Raw genomic sequence first — 20,257 nt, forward strand, 5'->3', positions numbered from 1 at the left:
ACAAAATACCAAACGTTTGACCAAAAAAATGTTTCACTCTAATTAAGAGTTTTCGAAATGAAAATATCCTTTTACAACATGCACAATGTGCTATGATCGATGCAAATAGCATAGTTATATTTTAGGGAGGAAGATGACCTTTTTTTAAGAATCTTCAGCGAAGATCAAACTTGTTTCTGCATTATGTCAATCAAATTATAAGAATCTGAATAGAACAAATAACATACTACTGTTAACTTTTTAAACTATATACTACATATTAACTACAACTTGACAGGAAAATTGATATATTAAGTTTGTAGTAATTGGTAACATGCTTTTTTTATCTATTTGTATCACTGTTGAAATAGTTTGTGTATGCCTAAATGTTGCTATTTTATGCATAAGAATGATCGTGGTATTTAAACTTCCTTTGTTTATATTTACATTTACCTTTTTAACATCAAGCTGTTTCAGTATATCGCAACATGACATGATGTCAGCAGAGAGACGATCAAAATCAAATTCAAAATTCAAAGTTCAAATTTTTAATCACTTTCAAAATAACATATAATATATCAATTTTTAAAAACAGAAGAGTAAAATGCCATGGAAAAAATCACCAGTGGACTTTTTCAATAGCAATTAGCATTTCATTACCAATTAATTTGGATCAAATAGTATAGCACAATCATTATCAGACAGAAAATGGCAAACCATTGCGTTTTAAATGACGCAAACTATTGCATTTTTATCAATTATACATGAGCTTTATAAATACATACTGTGAGGTAATTGAAATTAACTATAAGAGTATGATCACTGTTAAATCATTGCGACAAAAATTTCACAAAAAATAAAAAAATAAATACTCAGGTCTGGTAAAAAAATAACCACATCAGCAGTACTTGACAATTTGGGTTAAAGCCTTTGTTTTGGTAAATACAACTGTAAAAATGTGCAATACTGATCGACATTAAGCGAACATGTTCTTCTTTGGCATACATTTAAACATTAAAGCGAGGAATGTTGGCAGTTTACTTATCATTTTGTACACATGAAACAGCAGAACAACAAATTGGTAATAGCCTCAATCAGCAAAAGAAATTTCTTCCATTCTTTTCATGGTATTTCAAAACATTTCCAATAGGATAACACTCCTAACGTCTAGATAGTTCAGACACAAGTTTCTGGAGCAAACCCAACTATACGAACATTTCGGACACGTCTGACCAGACCACTTATATCTGGTCTCATGCAGGATACATGCCGTGGTGATTTAGGTGATGGTGGTCCCACCCAGGAATTCGGATGGACTCTTTTTGGTGATCGTGGTCGTTCCTCCTCCACTACTATGTTACGTGTTTGGATGGGTTGTGGTCTGGGAGACTGACGAGGTGATCCATCTACTTCATCTTTGTCCTCGAATCTCAGATTTTGTTTTGTTTCATCTACTTCTTTTTCATTGGTTGGTGTTTTGATAATTCCATTTAGAACTTTGCTGCATTTAGAAAAATAAATTTCGTTTTGTATATATGCAAACAGGGCAATATTCACATAATTCATATACAAAATAGCATTATAACAGTAGATACTGAAAAACATGTAATTGTTTTCATGCAAACTTAAGTTCACATAAAATATAAAAAAAGATAATAAATACATTGATTGAACATGCGTACATAAAATAAAACGTCAATCATTATAATAGAATTATAATAGAATTTTGATAGAAGAAACATTAATTATTTTTTTAACTGCTACATTTTCCAGAGACACATTTTCACAATATACGAAGGTGAAGGATCATATTGTTTTTACATTGTGGGTATATTGTGGATACGAATTATGATTTGAAATCAAATCTTGGGTAGTAATATAGAAGTAAGATTCCATAGTGACGGCCATTTAATGAAGTCTTTTCTAATTTTCGTCTATATATCTGAAGCCCTTTTTTCTGGACTTGCTGCAAATGGCACAGTTGCAAACAACAGCATTACTTAAACATTCAGCAAATAAACAGACGTCCCAGAGTTATACAAACGAAACGGTAAAAAGCCCACTGGCAGAAATTACTATATCAATATACCCCAGTCAACACTTGTGATGCTAGTAAAAGTAGAGAAATACCAAAACAACTGAACGCGGAAACCTTTTTGTGTCGACATGCTAAGCTATAAGGAACTCCATAAAGTCGTGGAATAAAACAGTAAATTTATTACCAATTTAGAATTTTGCTAGCATAACCCTTACAGGAGCACTATCCCAAAGAAAACAGCATAACTGTAAACTGACAAATAATCCTTGAATATCTGTTGTACTTTTGAAGGGCCCCGAATATAAATAAAGGCATAAAAATATGTCCAAATAATTTGTTGTCGATGTTTCGCTGGGTGTATTTGCACCATACCTGTACTCTTATAATGTTTAAGTTGGTTTTTGGGGGAATGGTATTTTCCTTTCCTTTCAATAAGTCAAATCATTATCAAATTGTACATGTATGATATAATATGTAGTGTACTTATGTAGCATAATACAAAGATGATCATTAATACAGAGAACACAAACATTCACCTATCAGTGAATATAATACTGAACCATATGGTGCATCAAAATAAGGAGACTATTTGTGATTCTATATGATAAGATAAGTTGTCATAAGACGTTTTTACTTTCAATGACTATATTTTTTTTTCGACTGATTTCACTATTCTTTTATAATACTATAAAGCAATATCAAGGCGTCCTATATTTTTTAGGAAATAGTTTTCTTATTTCAAAAAATTAGCTTAAGATTGTTTTTTACGTAACAATATCTTTAATGCATATTTGCTTTAACAGTTTACTAAGTTTACAGCTTTTAAAAAGTAAAAAAAACAAAAATACTGAACTCCGAGGAAAATTCAAAACGGAAAGTCAATAATCAAATGGTAAATTCAAATAATAAAACACATCAAACGAATTGACAACAACGTATTATCCATCGTGTAAGTTTAGTTTATCTGATAGTAAAGGGGAGCAACCTAAAATAACTTCTTCATAATATTAGTAATTAAAATATAATTTTCCACGAATGTATTTAATAAGTTATTGTGTCACAAATACGTATCTTTTGTACTTTTTCTTAGCTTAAGATTGTAATGTACTTCAAAGGCAAAACGTCAGCATACATACAAAACAATGTATATTGTTAAACATAGTAAACTTTTATGACATAATACCAGTTTAAGAAAGCTCTCGCTCTATTCCTTTTGTATTTAGAAAAGCTAAGATCGCAATTTATTTCGAAAAATATAAAACTTCCATCGGACTTTAACAAAAATGCAGAAATACAAGTTCATACAGTGACACAAGTTTAGTAGTGTTCTAATGATTTAAACAAAAACCACAAATAGGATTTACAATATGTACAAGTTAGAGTTCTTTTGTTCGAATTTGTTTAACAACTGTATATAAATGAACCCATGATGTTTTAAAACTTAAATTCTCTTGTGGTGAATGTTGCTTATAAGTGAATTTGCCAAAAGCTAATATCGAAATACAAAATACTAAACCTAACTAAATGTTATAATCCTTCATAAAGTGGTGGACATTACAGTATAAATACTCCATCGACATTGAAGAGAATAACAACCATAATAATAAAATACTATTTATTCAAAAATTTATCACAAAATTGTCCTGCTAAGTCAAACGCAAAATTTTCTGGCAAAAGAACAAAACATATAATCTTTATACAGTTTCTCACAAACGTCGCATGCCTGTTCGTTTTCTTTGTTTGTAAGATTCGGAAACATTCTTGTCGAATTTTATCGACATCTGTTTCTTTGATGTATTTGGTTGGTCTTGTTCCATTTTTCTGAAAATGGACAATATTCACAGAATAACAACATATACTACACTTTTCGATGTTTAAACAATAAATGCAAGTGTAAATAAAAAACAATGCTATTTAACAACCGCGATTCGTACCTTTCTTAGTGTATTGAATAGTTTCTGAACAAAATGAAAACCATCAATATTAAATAATTTCAGCGATTACCGTCTCAGCTTTGATAAAAATAAAAGTGTCAGGAAACAAAACTTTCGAAGATGAAAATCTCTGACTGTTAGGTGAAAGATCAACTTAAGAGTCAAAATTAACTGACTAAAATTAAAATAATCCGTGAATAGCTGATAAGACTTTTTCTTTATGTTAAGAAGTTAATACCAAATTTTACCGTCAAAATTTAAAAAAAACCGCATACGAGTATCGTATTTATTAATCTTAAGCAAACTCGAGTATATTGGAATATAAAGCTCGATAACTTTTAATTCTTAAATTCAATCAATAAGGCCTCAACATCACTAATTTTCTGTTAATAATAATCCTACTTTCCTGTGTTTTACTTTATAACCCTACTTTCTCGTGGTAAATTATCCTAATTTCCCGTATATATAACCATTCGTTCCTGTTGTCAATATTCTTACTTTTCTGTTTTAATCACCCTATGTTCCTTTTTAGATAAACCTACTTTGCGTGCTTAATAATCATACTTTCCGTTGCTAATAATTCCACTTTCCCATTGTACATAACCCAACCTACCCGATGTTAATTATCTGGTGTGAATAGTTTTACTTTCTTGTTGTAAATACTCCTACTTTCGCCTTGTTAAAACACGATTCCCCATTTATTAAAATCGTTATAGAATCAAAATCAACAGAAAAGTTATCTGGCAATAGCAGAAAATAAGTAAATACATGCAAAATGTGTATTAGTTTTTTTAGCAATGCTATGCACGTACTTGCATTATCAATCATAACAGTGTTATTCTTAATTAATGAAGACTACATTTTACAATATATAACATCAATGTATGGCAGTCAACCCCTACGATTAGAAATTAAACAACTTACAAATCAAACAACGAAAACACTTCAGAATGTGATAGAATCAAACATTCTCGCTATTAGCACGACATTTTACACTTACTTGAATAAAATCACAACCGTTCGCTAATCACAGACAATGATGTGAAAGTTCCTAACATGAAGTTCCAGTAATAAGTATTTGATCAAATCTAAAAGTTATTGTAGCTATAGGTGGAAAATACAATGATATATTTTATTGTTTCTATTAATTCACCTTAGTTTTCGGCAATTGGATCACAATTATTGTCACATTAACCTATAATGTCAGTTTTTGGTTGTTATCCTATTTGACAATATAACGTTTTACAACTGTTATACAAGGTTAAGCTAGCCACCATTTTGGCAGTAGGAATGACGAAACCTAGCCTTAATTATTACACATTCTTTTTGTTACAAACGTTGGTTTTGCCAGTTTTGTGGACTTCCAATTTACAATTTCAGAAAATAAACTTATATTTCATTTAATTATTTATGGTTCCATCTATCTATAATAATGTAAGAGTTTCCTCAAAATTCTACTTGGCACATCAATTGCAAATAAATGAACCTGCTCCCCATCCCAATCTTTCTGCGTATTGTAAAGATTGGTGTTTACATGCGAAAAACACCTGTAGAGCTATATGACCAAACAGGACCTAAGACAACAGGCCAAATCAATCTAAGAAATTTGCCTGAGGGAGTTGAAACTTTCTAAATAATTTTTAAATCTATAAACGGATAATGTTTGTTACGAATTATGTCATTACCGAATTATTGACTACTAAGCTGATGAAAGCCTCTAGGAAAAAAAGTAAATCAGCATTGATATAAACCATGGTTGTAAAAAAAATATTTATGCATCAGCTGGCCAGCTGAGGTCTTAATCCAGAAAGATTTCCGTATTACCGATGTAAATCTTAGTCGGGAAAGGACTGAATTGACAAAGGTTGAAGAAAGTGAAGTGTCGTATCAACAAGCTGCTTCTAATGTTGACTAAGTGCGAGAAACAACTGCATCGTGTACACAGATCTCTCTCAAATTCGAAAATAAAAGGAACAACTGTAACCTGATTGATATTGTTTGACTAAAAAAGTTCCACCACGGGCCGGAAATATATTCTTTCGTCGTGGACGGTAAAATTGGTGATAAAAAAATACAACACATAACTGTTTCAAAGGGAAATGAGTATTGTTATAGAAGACCTGGGTGAATTTAGAAAAGCTTATATGCAATCGAATACAAATACGTACAAATTTAAGGAAAGGACTGAATAAAAAAGTATGAAAAAGCAACCAAGACCATGTGCTACGGAAATTTTATTAATCCCCCTTCCTATTCAATCCTTTTGGCTTCAATTCTATGGTCCGTGTAACAATCTGTACCATAATTGAAGTATTAACACACAAGTCAATTGTTAAAAGCAAACTAGCACCTCTAACAGCGCCTGATTCGAAGATCAGAATACAATTTGACAGAGATAAGAAAAAAATTTGAAAGTCCGAAGAAAGATTCATTAATTGATGTGGTAGATATTCCGTAATCTCCACATCAATTTATTATTATCCTCACAAAATAAAGAAAACATATAGTTTTTACTAAATGTCTATAGTCTGATGAAAATATTACTTATCTTAGCTCCTATTATCGGTTATCTTATAGCGTGTCGTTTACAGTCACTATTCCTTAATGCACATTTGATGACTGTTGTACCCAAATATTTTGCCATTTATATTTATTATGTCTAGATCTGTTTACTTTGTTCACCTATTGTGGTCAGTCTAGTGAAATTTAATGTGAATGTGATGCAAATGAGAGGTTTAGCAAGGTATAAAACCATGTTCAATCCACCATTTGTTTTACATCAGGAAATGTATGTACAACGTCCAGAATGTGACAATTGTTTTTTATTCATTTGGTGTGTTTGGACATTTGATAAGCGACTTTCTGTTTTGATTGTTCCTTGAAGTTCGGTATTTTTGTTATTTTACTTACAATGACGACTTGCTTGAAAATCTATCATAAGGAGATGGAATTTTTTTTATTTTTATTGTACTTCCAATCACTTCAATCTCCTCAAGTTTAAAACAGATAGATTGTGTTGTTCCAGATTTCTTGAAAATTTGTTTATCAAATCAAAGATTGCAACTAACTGCCTTATTTTTTGTTGTTGAAAAAAGCAAAATAAAGATTCATATGTGACCACATCCCATTTATAATTCATCAAACTCAAACTTGATCGGTGTATTGTGGTGATCTAGGTACTGAGCTACTAGGCTGGTGATAACTTCAAAGACTAACATTTCTTCATGAGATATTATTATTTTTGCATGGTTTCTTGCGGATTTGCTCTTACCCCAGTTGTATGAACAACATTTTACTGCATCAGATGCACATTGCAATAGTTGATCTGTTTCAGTGATGCTCAAGGTCAAAATGTTTGGAAGTTATTGGTTATACTATGTTGAAAAATTATACAAGACTATTGTACTTTGGTATAAAAATAAAATTGTAGATGGCTAAATTCAAAGTCAAAAGTCAAGATTTTATATGCAGAACATTCACTTATAAAAAGCCAAATTGTGGTTTCTAAGATTAATATTCGTGAACATAGTTGCTTAAATTCGTATTCTTAGCAGTCAACACTATGAACAATACTGAAACAGCAGAGATGAATGAGACATTTCAAGATCATGCTGTAGTAAATCCTGTCAATATATATAATAATCATTTGAATTCCCCGGCATGTATAGTCAATAGACAAAGACTATAGAAGTTTACCTTTGTTCAATAGTCATAAATCGATAAGACTGAAACAAATCCTGATAACAAACCAAACTGATGGGGAACATCAACTATAAGAGCAAACTAAACGGAACAATAGAACATTGAACTGCTACAATAACAAACGTCAACATACACTGAAACCAACTACATATGTGATAACAGTTGCCATATTCCATTCATTAAATATATTCATATTCATATAAACACTTTTACTGCAACAAATGCTTATTTCAACAAACTGGGCTTAAAGTTTTACGAGATTGTTAACAAAAAAATAATTTAGTAATGATTATAATGTCAATTTCATGAACAAGAAAGTTATAAACTAATGTGTCATCAAATCATTCAAATTAAATTAACCTGGATCAGTCTGATTCATACGTAATTTTCCTTATTTCATTGTCCAGTTTGTTTATAATTTCCTTGTAAAAATGTTGATTGGCATGCTAAATTCTTATGATCACTAATACACTAAGACCTGTCTGATCAAATACTAACTATACCTGAAAACTGTGAATTGTAAATGCAAATGTAACAGAGACAACAACTCTACCAAAGAGCAGAAAACAGATTAAGGCCACCGATGGGTCTTTAATACAACAAGAAACGCTGCACCCGGAAGGTGGCTTCAGCTTGCCCCTGAACACAAATTTCTACATTTTCAATGAATAATGGGCGTAACAAAAAACTCCCAAACATAAAAATGAAATAATATATTTTGAACCTGTGTGAACTGAACCTCTATTTAAAGGGAATGAACTCTTTGTTTGTGAAGGAAACAGCTTAGACAAATTTTACTATGTTAATATATGGCATCATGATTGTAGTGATAGGTAAACTGGTGTATGGCTCAAATGATGGATGTAGTAAAACTGTAGATCTACAACTGTTGACACTTTAAATGCACTGCACATGAAAATTGTAATCTTGGGCTGATTAGATATGTGTATGACCACAATAAAATCAAAAGGCTTGACCTACACGGAAAGAATAAATGAAAAAGATAAAGGGGAAGTCTTAAGCTTCAGAAATGTAGTATATTGGGACATTGACAAAAGATATTGCTCCATAGACATACTTTTCATGCCTTAGTATTGAAACTCTTATAAAATAAAAGTTGAAATATAATACTCAATGGGCATACAGGAAACTAATAGTAAGCATGCATGTACATAAACAAAAGAAATGAAAAATACAGATTTTATTTCTTAAAAGATAACAATGTAAACATTATAACAAAACTACATTTGGTCTCATTCTATAAAAGTGATTTCTAATGCTGGTATCTGATATGATTTTATTATTTGTTTAAACCACCACATGACCCCTTACATGTTGGGATGCTAAATTCCTCATTATATCTAAGAAACAAAATGTTGAAACATGTAGATGCTTCTAATTTGATCTCATCTTGTGATAATCCCAGATTTAAAATGCAGTAATAAATGAATTTTGATATTTATTTTCATTAAAAGTTATAAAAACTACAAATTAAATCTAAATTTTCAAAATGACAAATTCTTTGCATCCGTTTCACAAACTGAATATAAGATTCAAAGAGCATTTTATAAGTATATATGATACAGAAATATTAATTATCCAATTTTCAAATTTTATTTTCAAATATTTAGAGAAAGATTGATAAAGGTACCTCTAAGACAAGGTGGAACCAATAAAGCATATATGGATATTAAGATGAAAACATTCCTTAATGAGGGTTAAAGGTCATAAATATATCAAATCAAGCAATACTCACATAGCTTAGTGCAAAATTAAATGGAACTGTTTTCCTATTTTCATATAAAATATATTAAAGCTTTCTCTTAAAATTGAAATACTTTTCTATCAAGTTTATAATAATTTTTAAAGTTTCTATATTCATTTTTAACAAACATGATAAAATTTCATTACATATTCATGATCATCAACAGGTACTTTTTCTTGTTTACAATACATAGAATTGGATCCCTGTTCTGAATAGTTAATGCATTTTCTACAGATCCATGTAAATTCTATATGTGTGCCCAGATTGCCCATTGTATTTCAATTGATAATATGTGAAAACAAATTGGTGTGTGCTTGTGTTATTTGTTAAAGATGATCTAACCAATGTGGTTCATGGAATGTAAGTAAAATCAGTGAATGTATATTTTTTATAGTATCTTATGACATTTGTATTTAAAGATGTAATTGTTTCATTACAGTTGTCTTTATGAATTTCTACATGAACTCTATTTTCACTTTTCCAAGAGTTTGCTGGAATCCATCATTGTACATTAAACTGATTTTCATTGAAAGTATATTGGTGACATTTTTTTCTACTTTTGAAATGATATTGATTGTAAAGCGTCCAAGTATATTTCTATGAACTCAATATAAAAAGTTATTTTGATTTCTAAGTGATGCTTGTGTTAAATGAGATTAATTTGTCAAGGTTTTATATACAGAATAATAAATTTTACAATCTTCAGTAAAATAATATAATAACTGACATTTAAGCTCTGAACAGAAAGCAATTATTTGCAATCCATCTTAAATCCCTGATTGAATATAAGAAAATATCTGTCTTATTTATTTCATAGACCCTAGTCCATACAAATTTCTAAATTATTGTTACTTATTAGTGATTTATTCAGACAAACTAAATGTTTTGGCGAAAATCCCTTCTAGGTCAAAACTAGGGTCATACCAGTATGCAGAACGTTATTGATTTAAAAGCTGAGCTACTATCAAAATTATATGTCATAGGTTGTGCACGTCAAACTTTTTATTAGAATTAATTAAGATATATGTTTATTAAAAAAAAATGTGGAAATACATAAAATAAAAATATTGCAACTGCTACAATTTCCCCATATTCACAATGAATTAATACTTGTTGTAGCACATTTCTCATCATGCTTAAAAAATAAACAAAAATAAGCCAGAGTAAAATTCACAATACAACAAAGGACAAACTGAAAAGTGGATTTCACAGAGAGGACAACAGTCTTACTTGTCTACAGTAGTTCCATATAAACCATGTTTATTAACATAATCTATCACACAGTCTTGTAGTAAATATTTAACACTATCTCCTCTTCGTAAAGATCTCCTGAAAAATATGTATGTTAGACAATAATATATAAAGCCATCGTCAGAAAAAATTAAAATAACAGACTTGTGATATTTGTATACTTCTGTTAAAAATTAACGATATAAATAACAAAAGTATCTTTTATAGCTCAGATGTCAGTGATTTGGTGGCCCGAGAACACAGTTATTTCGTAGTGCATTTCTTTTAGACAATGAATTTAAATTAAAAAAATCGCACCTGCTCTTTCTCAAAAAGATTTTTAGGGAAGTGTACTACTAGTGGGATAAATAATATCAAAATTATAGAAATTTCTACCAGTTCTTACTCAACACTTGACAATTCTGTGTTAAGGGGGTGTAAAATTCAGTTTGACAGCTTCAGTTGTAATGAAATTTTACCTTTTTTAACCAGACTAAATCACTACTTACATAAAGATTCAGCACCCAATTTTTTTTTAAATGTAATTTCATCCCCCTACTTAATATTTCAAGCATTAAATATCAAGAAATAAATTGGGAAAGTGTATCAAATAAAAAATGCAAGTTATACATGGTTCATGCTAGGGACTATATTGGTAGACAACGAAAACCAAAGGACGATAACTGTGTCCTTGGACCTGGTAATGACATTTTTCATTCCCATTTGATAAATAAAAAATTTATGCAGAGAAGTTCCAATTCCCTCAGACAACACTGATCTTGGATGCATTTGGTTTTGTTTTTAGGTCCCTTATAGTCAATATAGTTTCTAATATTTTCTATGTATCAAATAACGCTGGCTTTCAAATGTTAAGGTTTGAGCCTTCCTGTTGAAGGAAATTCCAAAGAAAAAAGTTTCTGCTGAAAAGAATTTATACAGTGATATTTTAAATAAGAAAATATCTAACTATAAGGCAGTTACCTAAACTTTCAACTTAATGTAGTTTTTAAAATAAGCTGCATACACATAGTATTAACTCAATCCTTACCTAATTTTTGTAGAACTTATATCATTATGTATCCATTCTGTTAGTATATGAATATTGTCCTATAAAATAGTTATCATAATAAAAATTAATATAAAAAAAATATAGAGAACAAAGAACTGATCTAAAAAAAATTCTGACAATTATTATCCTTATATTTTTGTGTTGTCAATTTTGTGAATTTCAATTTAGATTGAATCTGTGATGTTGAAACATTGTTTTCTTATTCCATGATTTAATTCTAACTATGTATGTACAATATACATTGTATATAAACAAAAGAGGTGACTGAGTGTCAAGATCAACCATGTAAGTGATAGGTTTACGTTGAATATGTAATGAGCAACTGATTTATCTCATATTGTGCAACTATATTTGAACTATATAATGTTGGAGCTCAGTTTTCATATGTATTTGGTTCAACAAAAAGCATCTTCTCAAATAGCCTCTAATTTCCATTTTAATGTACTTGCTGCAGGGAACGTAAAAGTATGAAATAAGTTTTCCTGTCAGAAGTTTTAAAAAATTTCCACTAAATGTATCTGATTCAATAGACATTCAGGCTTTTTTTCACTTGCATTTTCTGTTTTCAATGTAGATATCTATCTGTGACATACAATGACCTACCTCATATTTAGTTAAAACATCAGATTCATATATAAACTTTCTAGGATCAGAGCCTTCTCTTGTTATACACACTAACCCATGTTTACCAACTATATACTCAATCTGTAACATAATCAAGCTTTATTAAACTTTAAACCAAACATCAATGAATTATTAATTAACATACAGAAACCAATGATATAATATGCCATTCAATTTTACCCTTTTCATATTTGTTTTAGAAAAAATTGGTTGCAAATTTAAAATGAAAAAGTAAGTAATAACATAAAGATAACACATAGCTGAGAGGATGACAGAGCAGACTGACAAAACGTTGTAAACCGAGGTGATTGACAATGTGTTTTCAAGGGGTAACAATCTACAGTATAACCCTCTTAATTTTATATGTGTGCCTAAATGTTCAGTTATTACTGTCTATTAAATTTCTAATTCAACATCATAATCATAATCATTTAATAAAGCACACAATTGACCAAGCATCTCTGTGAATGGTAATAGAGTAAATTATCTCCCTTGTATAAACCTATCAAAATCAGGCATTTAAACTTGAAGTATAATAACCAATGATATTTCACTTCAACAATAGAGGGCAACTATAATAACTTTCTCATACTGTAACATGACAGTCAATAGTAGTATAAGTGAAAATCATTATCATAATATCTTTACAGTTTCAGTTTTATTTCAATTCTGACATTTAAATATCTTACATCTTCTTCTGACCAAAGTCCAGGTGTACCAAAGGACTCCAATAAATCAGCACCACATAACAGACGTAGATTGACAGAATTATCTGATTTATTTCTTAGATTGTGATTAGCATTGTCATCATCTGTAAAACAAATATTTACATTTTAACAGTTTGTTCTTATATAGTGCTGTAACACTACTGATCCAGGTAAGGGGAGACAGAGGGTTCCTAAAATCCTAAATGTCTTACCCAAAACATTCTATAAGCCAGTATCAAGTCAGGAGCCTGTAATTCAGTGGACGTCTTTGGTTGCTGTCTTACATATTTGCACTTCTTTTATCAGTCAGGGGACTTACTTAAACAAGTGATTTTCTAAATCACTGATTCAAGTAACATTATTTCCATAAAAGTTGGAAGTTAGAGTTGTCTTTCTTTAATAATCACCTATTTAAGTACCGGTAGTACAAATTAATCACTAGAAGAAGTGATTTAATATTAGTGTAGCTTTAAATATAGAAAACTAATGATCCAGGGACTAATTATGTTTCTAAACTTATCAGAACCAACATCTGTGTTGTCTAGGATGACCAGGTCATTTCAGGTGATGACCTTGTACTGAATCTAGGATAATGACATAAAAATCACTTGTTTAAGTATCAGACCCCAATTTCCTTCCCAAAAATCACTTCTTTAAGTATCATTCTTTTAATAACCCCCACTTATTTCAACACCCCCAAACAGTGAAATTTTTATTGCGAACAGTAGAATTTTACTACATAAGCTAAAAGATGAAACCTTGAACTTCACAGGAAAAATACTCCCACTGCTGTGAAAAATCTTTTAAGAAAGTATCAGTTCAATATGTAAAGCCATTATTATAGCATTTTTTCAACTAAAATAGAATTTTCAGGTAAATGATAGTATCAAAGGCACAAACCTTGCTACTTAAAATAAGCAAAAAGTTCATATTTTTTAATTTTACTAATTAAAAGATGTTATTTAAACCTATGTGTTTAAAATTTTGAAAAAACTACAAAATCCCAATTTGTGACAAAACCTCGAATTTGCTACTCAAGTAAGTGATTTAAAAATCACTTATTTCAGTATGGTAAGTCCCCTGACTGTTTATTGTTTTAGTTAGTTGATTTTTCTTGTTATTTATGTTTGTTTTTGTCCTGCTAGGTCCTATTGTAGCTTAGTATATTGGTTTTACTCATTGTTGAAGGCAGCACAGTAACCTACTACTTCTTGAGATCATACCAATCAGTCTCTGGTAGAAATTAATACTGCATCTTTTTTTTATTTCAGTTGCCATATAAATTGCTATTCTTTTTTTAATAATAAAAATCATCTGTGAAATCTTTACTGGATCAATATGTTTTCTAATTATCTTTTTTTAGTACACACAGAACAATAGATAATGAAATGTTTTTAAAGATGTTCAAAATTTAAAAAAAGCTTTTTAGAAATGTTATAGAACCAGTTCTAACCTTGATTGATGTAGTCTCTGTTAACTTCTCTCCGTCTTCTCTTTGATGGAGCAGGATTATTTGTATTGTTTGTTGCAGCACCATCTAAAATAGCCTGGTGATGTCTCAAAACCAAAGCTGTTCTTGACCAAGATGGCTGCTCACATTCCCATGTATCCATTCTGTAAAAGGACAATTTTATAAATAGGAAAGAATTTTACTGGTTAAAATTACCTTTCTGTTTGAAATTTTTCTTATTTTTTTCAAAAATTGCCTGCTTATTTTTTACTTTAAAATTTAGTTATGTTAATGACTATTGTACATTGTTTTATAGATTAAATCAGCTTTTTAGAGAAGTGAAAGCATTATTTCAACTTATTTTTTTTAAATAAATCATCCTTCAATCGTTATTTATCCTATACATGTATCAACATCATGTGTGCCTTCTACTTGATAATTACCTTATCCAATCACTGGACGTCAATGCTTCTCTCAGCATGTTACACCTATGTTTAGCTGGCTGTAAATCCTACATAGGGAATAAACAGGATTAGTAACTCAAAGAACAAAAGCATTATCAATACACAGATGTTTATTATAGATGTCTTTTCTTGTGTCTATTAGAGATTTCTGTCTCTGTGTCAATTGTAGATGCATATCTCAAAATATAGTATCAGTGTCTATTGTAGATGTCTGTCCTGAGTGTTTACATTTTGTTCATAATGAAATTTTCATCCCTGTTACACTCAATTACACAAATTTTCATTGACAGAGTATCAATGATTAGCTGCAGAACCATAGCTCTTAGGTCCTTATGTTAATTTATTTTACTATTAGCGGACCATGGTACTCAAAATCAATTGGTATAAAAAGGACCATAGGAGTTACAGTTCCGCAGCTAATCAATCATCTTATAAAATGCATACTGAAAATTCAGAGATATTGTGTGCATTATTTTTGTGAATTTTAGATTTTTTTTTAGTTTACGGGAGGTCTATTCTATTCTTTTAACCTACAGGTGTTAAAAATATAAACATAACAAACTTTTGTACCTTCTTTTCATACTGATCACCAACAGGGGATATAACTCCACCTATCACTTTAAATCTGCCTGTTCTATTCATAGAATCTCTTGCCAGCTCTGGAAAATACAAATATTTGCATCTTTAATTTGAATATAAATATATTTTCAGATATTACTACATCACATTCCTAAACATTTTTTTAATCATTGTTATACATATGACTCACAAACTTCTCTTTGAGATGTCATATATACATGTATAAAAACCATTAAACATATTTGCAGCAATGGTTAGAAAAAGAATCTGATTTATGCAATTTGTCATGTATTTTATTGTTCTATTGCCAACCAATTGCTTATATTTATGCAAATTGTTGAATATACAATGTATGATCCACTTCATGTAAGTTTATCATGTCATGGAGTTATATAACATGTATAACACAAGAAATGTATCTTATATGTTCATGATGTTCATGAATACTAGTACTATGCAACACAACTATTTCTGAAATAAATTCTTTTTATACCATATCTTATTAAGCAAAGAAGCAAATTGCTACAACTTATGTTACAACGTCCTTAATAATTCAGTTATTCTATTAAAATAAACTTTATCTTTAAATTTGCAATTGTATCGAAAGATAACAGAAAATTAAACAAAACATGATAAGATATTTTCCACATATTCAATGGGTGTTTTTATTACAAAGCATTAAGAAATTAATCAATCTACTGCGATGTATATAATATAATATTGCCTTCCATTACTAGTTACAAAAATCAATATATCATCTAAGAGAATACCATAGCATTCACACAATGAAAATTTTACTATTACAATTGATAAAACCATTGAACTATTGACAAAATCAGGGAACCAATTCAAGACATAAATGGCCTGTGCAAATGTATATTATAATGAAATCTGAAGAAATCATAAGTCACAAAAGTTCTGAGTACCATTATATAAGTGGGTCTACATTGTATTCATGTACTACAAATCATCAATTAAAATAAACTTATACATGTAAGCTTCAAACAAAAGTCAAAATATCAAAAGGACTCCAAAATCATAATACATTCTCAAAAGTATTTGTAAAAATAAAATGTATGTCAGAGATAAAATTGTATTTCAACACTACATGTACATCAATCTCATATAATTGCTATTAATTGGTAGAGTGGTATGTCCAGAATGAGTGACATGAGTTGTATGAGGATATGTATCATAAAAAACTGACCATACTGACTGCGGTATCACAATACACTTTGGCACCCTACACGTTTGCACCCTACACGTTCGCACCCAATTTTTAATAAAATTCCAGTTGAATAATTAGAAAATCATGATTGTTGTTTTAAATTGCTTTGATATAAATATTGCATGTATTTAGCTTGGTATGAGCAAAACATTGAAGATTTCAAACGAAAAACGCAAAAGATAATTGTTTTTAACAGCTTGGCCCCTTTCATCTGAAACAATGAAACAAAAAATTAAAGCAATACACTAACCAAAACATGATTACGATTTATTCGACACAAAGAAAAAACGTTGACAGAATCTCACTTTATTTAAAAACAATGATTATTATTTTTTAACAATACACTATCCAAAACATGAATAAGATTAATTCAACACAAAAAAAAACGTCTCACTTAAATTTGAGACTGTGATGACAACAATAACTTATAGGAATACACTTGCCAAAACTTGATTACAAAGTTATTAAACACAAAACCAATAAAAATTGGGCGCGAACGTGTAGGGTGAGATCAGACTTTGGGTGCAAATTAAATGTGTAGGGTGCTAAAGTGAAAGGGAGTGAACGGGATTGGGCGTGAACGGACCCGGATTCACTGACTGCTTATACACAAATCTGCAACCTTTTTTTCAATGAAACCAAAATTTTATTCAGGGTGACTGGTCATATGTATATTTGTAAATAGTTTTTAATAATGTTGATGCCTAATCCCATGATCATACATGTCATAATGATGTTTTAATAAAACTTATGACATTTATTTCATAACTTATGTGCTTTAAATTTGAATAATATCTCATTAAAATCAAGTTTTTAAGGTACATGTACAAAAATGTAGGTGCTATTTCATTTTAGATATTGTTGAATTTACCAAATATTTCTGGATTTTAAAAATTCAATATGTTTAGCAGGAACTGTTCCCAGGTTACAGCGTGTCAATTGTGCATTTGATGGTTATTATAGTAGCCATTACACAAACAAATGTTAATCAAAAATCTCAAATATTTTGCTTAAGAATTATAATTATAAGGATTAAAGACATTTTTTCTAGGTTATTGATGTTTAAACAGGTGCTCATACTCACAAACTTCACATAAACATTAAAGTCCTAAGTTTTGTTCAGTTTGTGGATTAATTGACCCTGAACGTACTCAGGGCAAACATGTAATCAGAATGATATTGATAACTGCTAAAGTGAAAGGGGCCGAACAAGAAGGGGAGCGAACCTGATTTGAGGGAACAGACCACAATTTATCAGATGATGTAACTCGAATGATTCAGCGCCCTCTATCGGTCAGTGTCCTCTCGAGGGCTTGAACGCACTATACGTTAATAATTATGTAGCGATCGATAGTGAGTCGGAATATAACGACTGGATTATTCGGGTTACAGATGATGTTGCATTGTAAGATTCAAAAGGTTCTATCATTTACATTTTTAAAATATAAAGCTGATTGTATCTTCCATATTAATATTTTTACAGAATATTTTACTTTCGATTTCACAACAGTTTTTTTTTATGTTTTTTCACTCACCAAACATTCTCAAGTGCATGTTTGTTACTGGATTATACGATCCACACGCTATCAGAACTACTCTTCTCGGAGAAGCCATGCTTTAATTTGTTTTAACTGTCACTGGTTTATTTTATGTATTAGTATAAGAACAGTTTTCCTTCGTTGGGATTTCGCTTGGACATGTTGCATAAATTACAATTACGGAATTAATCTACTTCCTGTTTACATTTTTCCGGAACACTTCGGACTTTTACCATTGGTTTTAGATTCACATGTGCTTAGAAAACGTCATTGGTGTTTAGTTGTTTAATACTAATTACAGATACACATTTACACGTAAACCAGGTTTCTATTGATTGTATACTTATTTGTTTTCATTCTTTCCATTTCAAGCAATTGGAAGTAACTTTTATTTACACATTTTAGAAAAATACACTTTAATCTGTAGATTGTCTCCCCTGACCAAGAATATAGTTTGTGCCATAAAGACAGAAAGATCAGGTTTATACTTCAAATCTTCAAGCATGCTTTAGTAGACTAAATATTTGTTGTATTCAGTTTTATTAACCTATGCGGCCTTTCTTAACTTTGCCTTTGGTCCTATCATTCAAATCAACTATTCAGATTCTATCCCAGAGGAACCAGTAATGACGCACCTAAGGTTGTGTTTGTCTCTGCATTTAATCAACCATTTAAAAGAAGTAGAAAAACGGAATGGAATAATAGATTGATTATTTGTTAATATATTTCAATCATTAAACAGTAGATATTTGAAATATTAAAAGCAATACAAATCATGTTTGCTAAGATTACAAACGGACTGTCAAAAAATGTTGGGTACCAGTAATGACGCACTGTAAACAAACCAGTAAAAAACACTTGTTCGTGCCTGATAATCGAAAAATTGCTTCAATCTGGATTCTTTAAAGTTAACACTGTTCAACAAATTCTATGTTATTTACAACTTTTTAAATTTTCATACACTTTAATGATTATGGGGCAAATAGAACAAAATTTTATAATTATTTTTTTTCTTTCAATTTTATCATAAAATTGTATAAAATTTATTAAATTGATATATATATTCCATATATTTGAAAATAAAAAGTAATTGCATTCATAAAACAACAATGACAATAATACATATATCGATGTTTACCTCATACATTGAATGAAAAAAAAATGATAAACCATATAAAATTATATAAGCGACAACCATTTGTTCTACTGTGATTCCCGCTTAAATGTAAAACCATGTCACATGACAGTCATGTGATTTCAAAAACACAAAATGGGGAAGCATGTGGTTACATATTTTTATTGGCCAAAGTGGATGTAGGACTGATAATCATCCAGGGAAGGGTAGAATGTTTTTGGCCTTAATAAAATGGCGGAATTTGCATCATCTTTAATATTTTAAGTAATAATAACATTTCTGGGCAGAGTTTAAGGCATCTTTGTTGTAGTCAGATGACCTTCACCAACATGTTATGTACGGTAAATGTTGATGACGTCACGGCTTTTGTTTAGAAATATAAAACCGAAAAATAAATCGGTGCGTCATTTCTGGTCCGCGTCAAAACAGGTACCAAGACGATATTCTGTATAATTTCTGTAGCAAGATTCTATAGCAAGGATTTATATAGTCCAAATAGGTATGACGTGTTAAGAGACGTATAATAGCCTTTCAAGACTTCATAATTCTTTGGACTAGGATTTATATAGTTACAGGTATCAAGTGAAGACAAGATTTTTTTTAATATGTTGTAGACTTGGAGATATAAAGCTTAAGGTACATGTAGTCTAACTGGTTGAGTTTGGGAATATCTTCTCTCGCTTAATTGGTTCGAGTGCTGAGTTTATCAGGTTGGACTCGAAGTCTAGAAAAGTAGGACATTCACCCTCTACATGTAGTCAAATTAACAATGATTTAAGATAGCAAAAATAACCTAATATTGGTGTATTTATTAA

The 20,257-nt window shown here is 30.1% G+C and overlaps 2 protein-coding genes across 8 annotated transcripts in view; one reads left to right on the top strand and one right to left on the bottom strand.

Moving 5' to 3' along the window:
- Nucleotides 1–769: 769 nt before the first annotated feature.
- LOC143073507 (nicotinamide/nicotinic acid mononucleotide adenylyltransferase 1-like) lies at nucleotides 770–18,503 on the bottom strand. Of its 5 annotated transcripts, none has more exons than XM_076249116.1 (10): nucleotides 18,305–18,501; nucleotides 15,533–15,621; nucleotides 14,942–15,009; nucleotides 14,502–14,662; nucleotides 13,031–13,152; nucleotides 12,321–12,422; nucleotides 11,697–11,755; nucleotides 10,649–10,747; nucleotides 9,410–9,443; nucleotides 1,324–1,480 (listed from the first exon to the last, which is right to left on the bottom strand). In XM_076249116.1, the coding sequence occupies exons 1-10, from the start codon at nucleotides 18,381–18,383 to the stop codon at nucleotides 1,442–1,444; spliced, it is 852 nt and encodes a 283-aa protein (XP_076105231.1). In that variant the 5' UTR covers nucleotides 18,384–18,501; the 3' UTR covers nucleotides 1,324–1,441. The 5 variants fall into 5 exon arrangements, with proteins under 5 accessions (XP_076105228.1, XP_076105231.1, XP_076105229.1 ...); XM_076249114.1 differs by lacking the exon at nucleotides 1,324–1,480 and adding an exon at nucleotides 3,619–3,838 and having other exon boundaries at nucleotides 18,305–18,502; XM_076249113.1 differs by lacking the exon at nucleotides 9,410–9,443 and having other exon boundaries at nucleotides 770–1,480; nucleotides 18,305–18,503.
- LOC143073506 (nucleolar protein 14-like) overlaps nucleotides 18,113–20,257 on the top strand; it is a 48,017-nt gene continuing 45,872 nt past the window's right edge. Inside the window, exon 1 of one of the 3 annotated variants that reach the window (XM_076249112.1) lies at nucleotides 18,113–18,174. The gene's annotated coding sequence lies outside the window, so the exon portion shown is untranslated. Of the gene's footprint in view, nucleotides 18,175–18,510; nucleotides 18,632–20,257 lie in introns of those variants that run through there. The other 2 variants (XM_076249111.1, XM_076249110.1) reach the window with 2 other exon arrangements.

Source organism: Mytilus galloprovincialis, chromosome 4 (genome assembly GCF_965363235.1).
Source record: "Mytilus galloprovincialis chromosome 4, xbMytGall1.hap1.1, whole genome shotgun sequence".
In the NCBI taxonomy this organism is placed as follows: Eukaryota; Metazoa; Mollusca; class Bivalvia; order Mytilida; family Mytilidae; genus Mytilus; species Mytilus galloprovincialis.

Coding starts and splice junctions, on each gene's coding strand:
- LOC143073507 (XM_076249113.1), bottom strand. CDS start 18,383: ATGGCTTCTCCGAGAAGAGTAGTTCTGATAGCGTGTGGATCGTATAAT. Junction 11,756..12,320: donor ATGTTTTAACTAAATATGAG/GTAGGTCATTGT, acceptor ACTATTTTATAG/GACAATATTCATATACTAAC. Junction 1,481..10,648: donor TATGGAACTACTGTAGACAA/GTAAGACTGTTG, acceptor TTCTAAATGCAG/CAAAGTTCTAAATGGAATTA.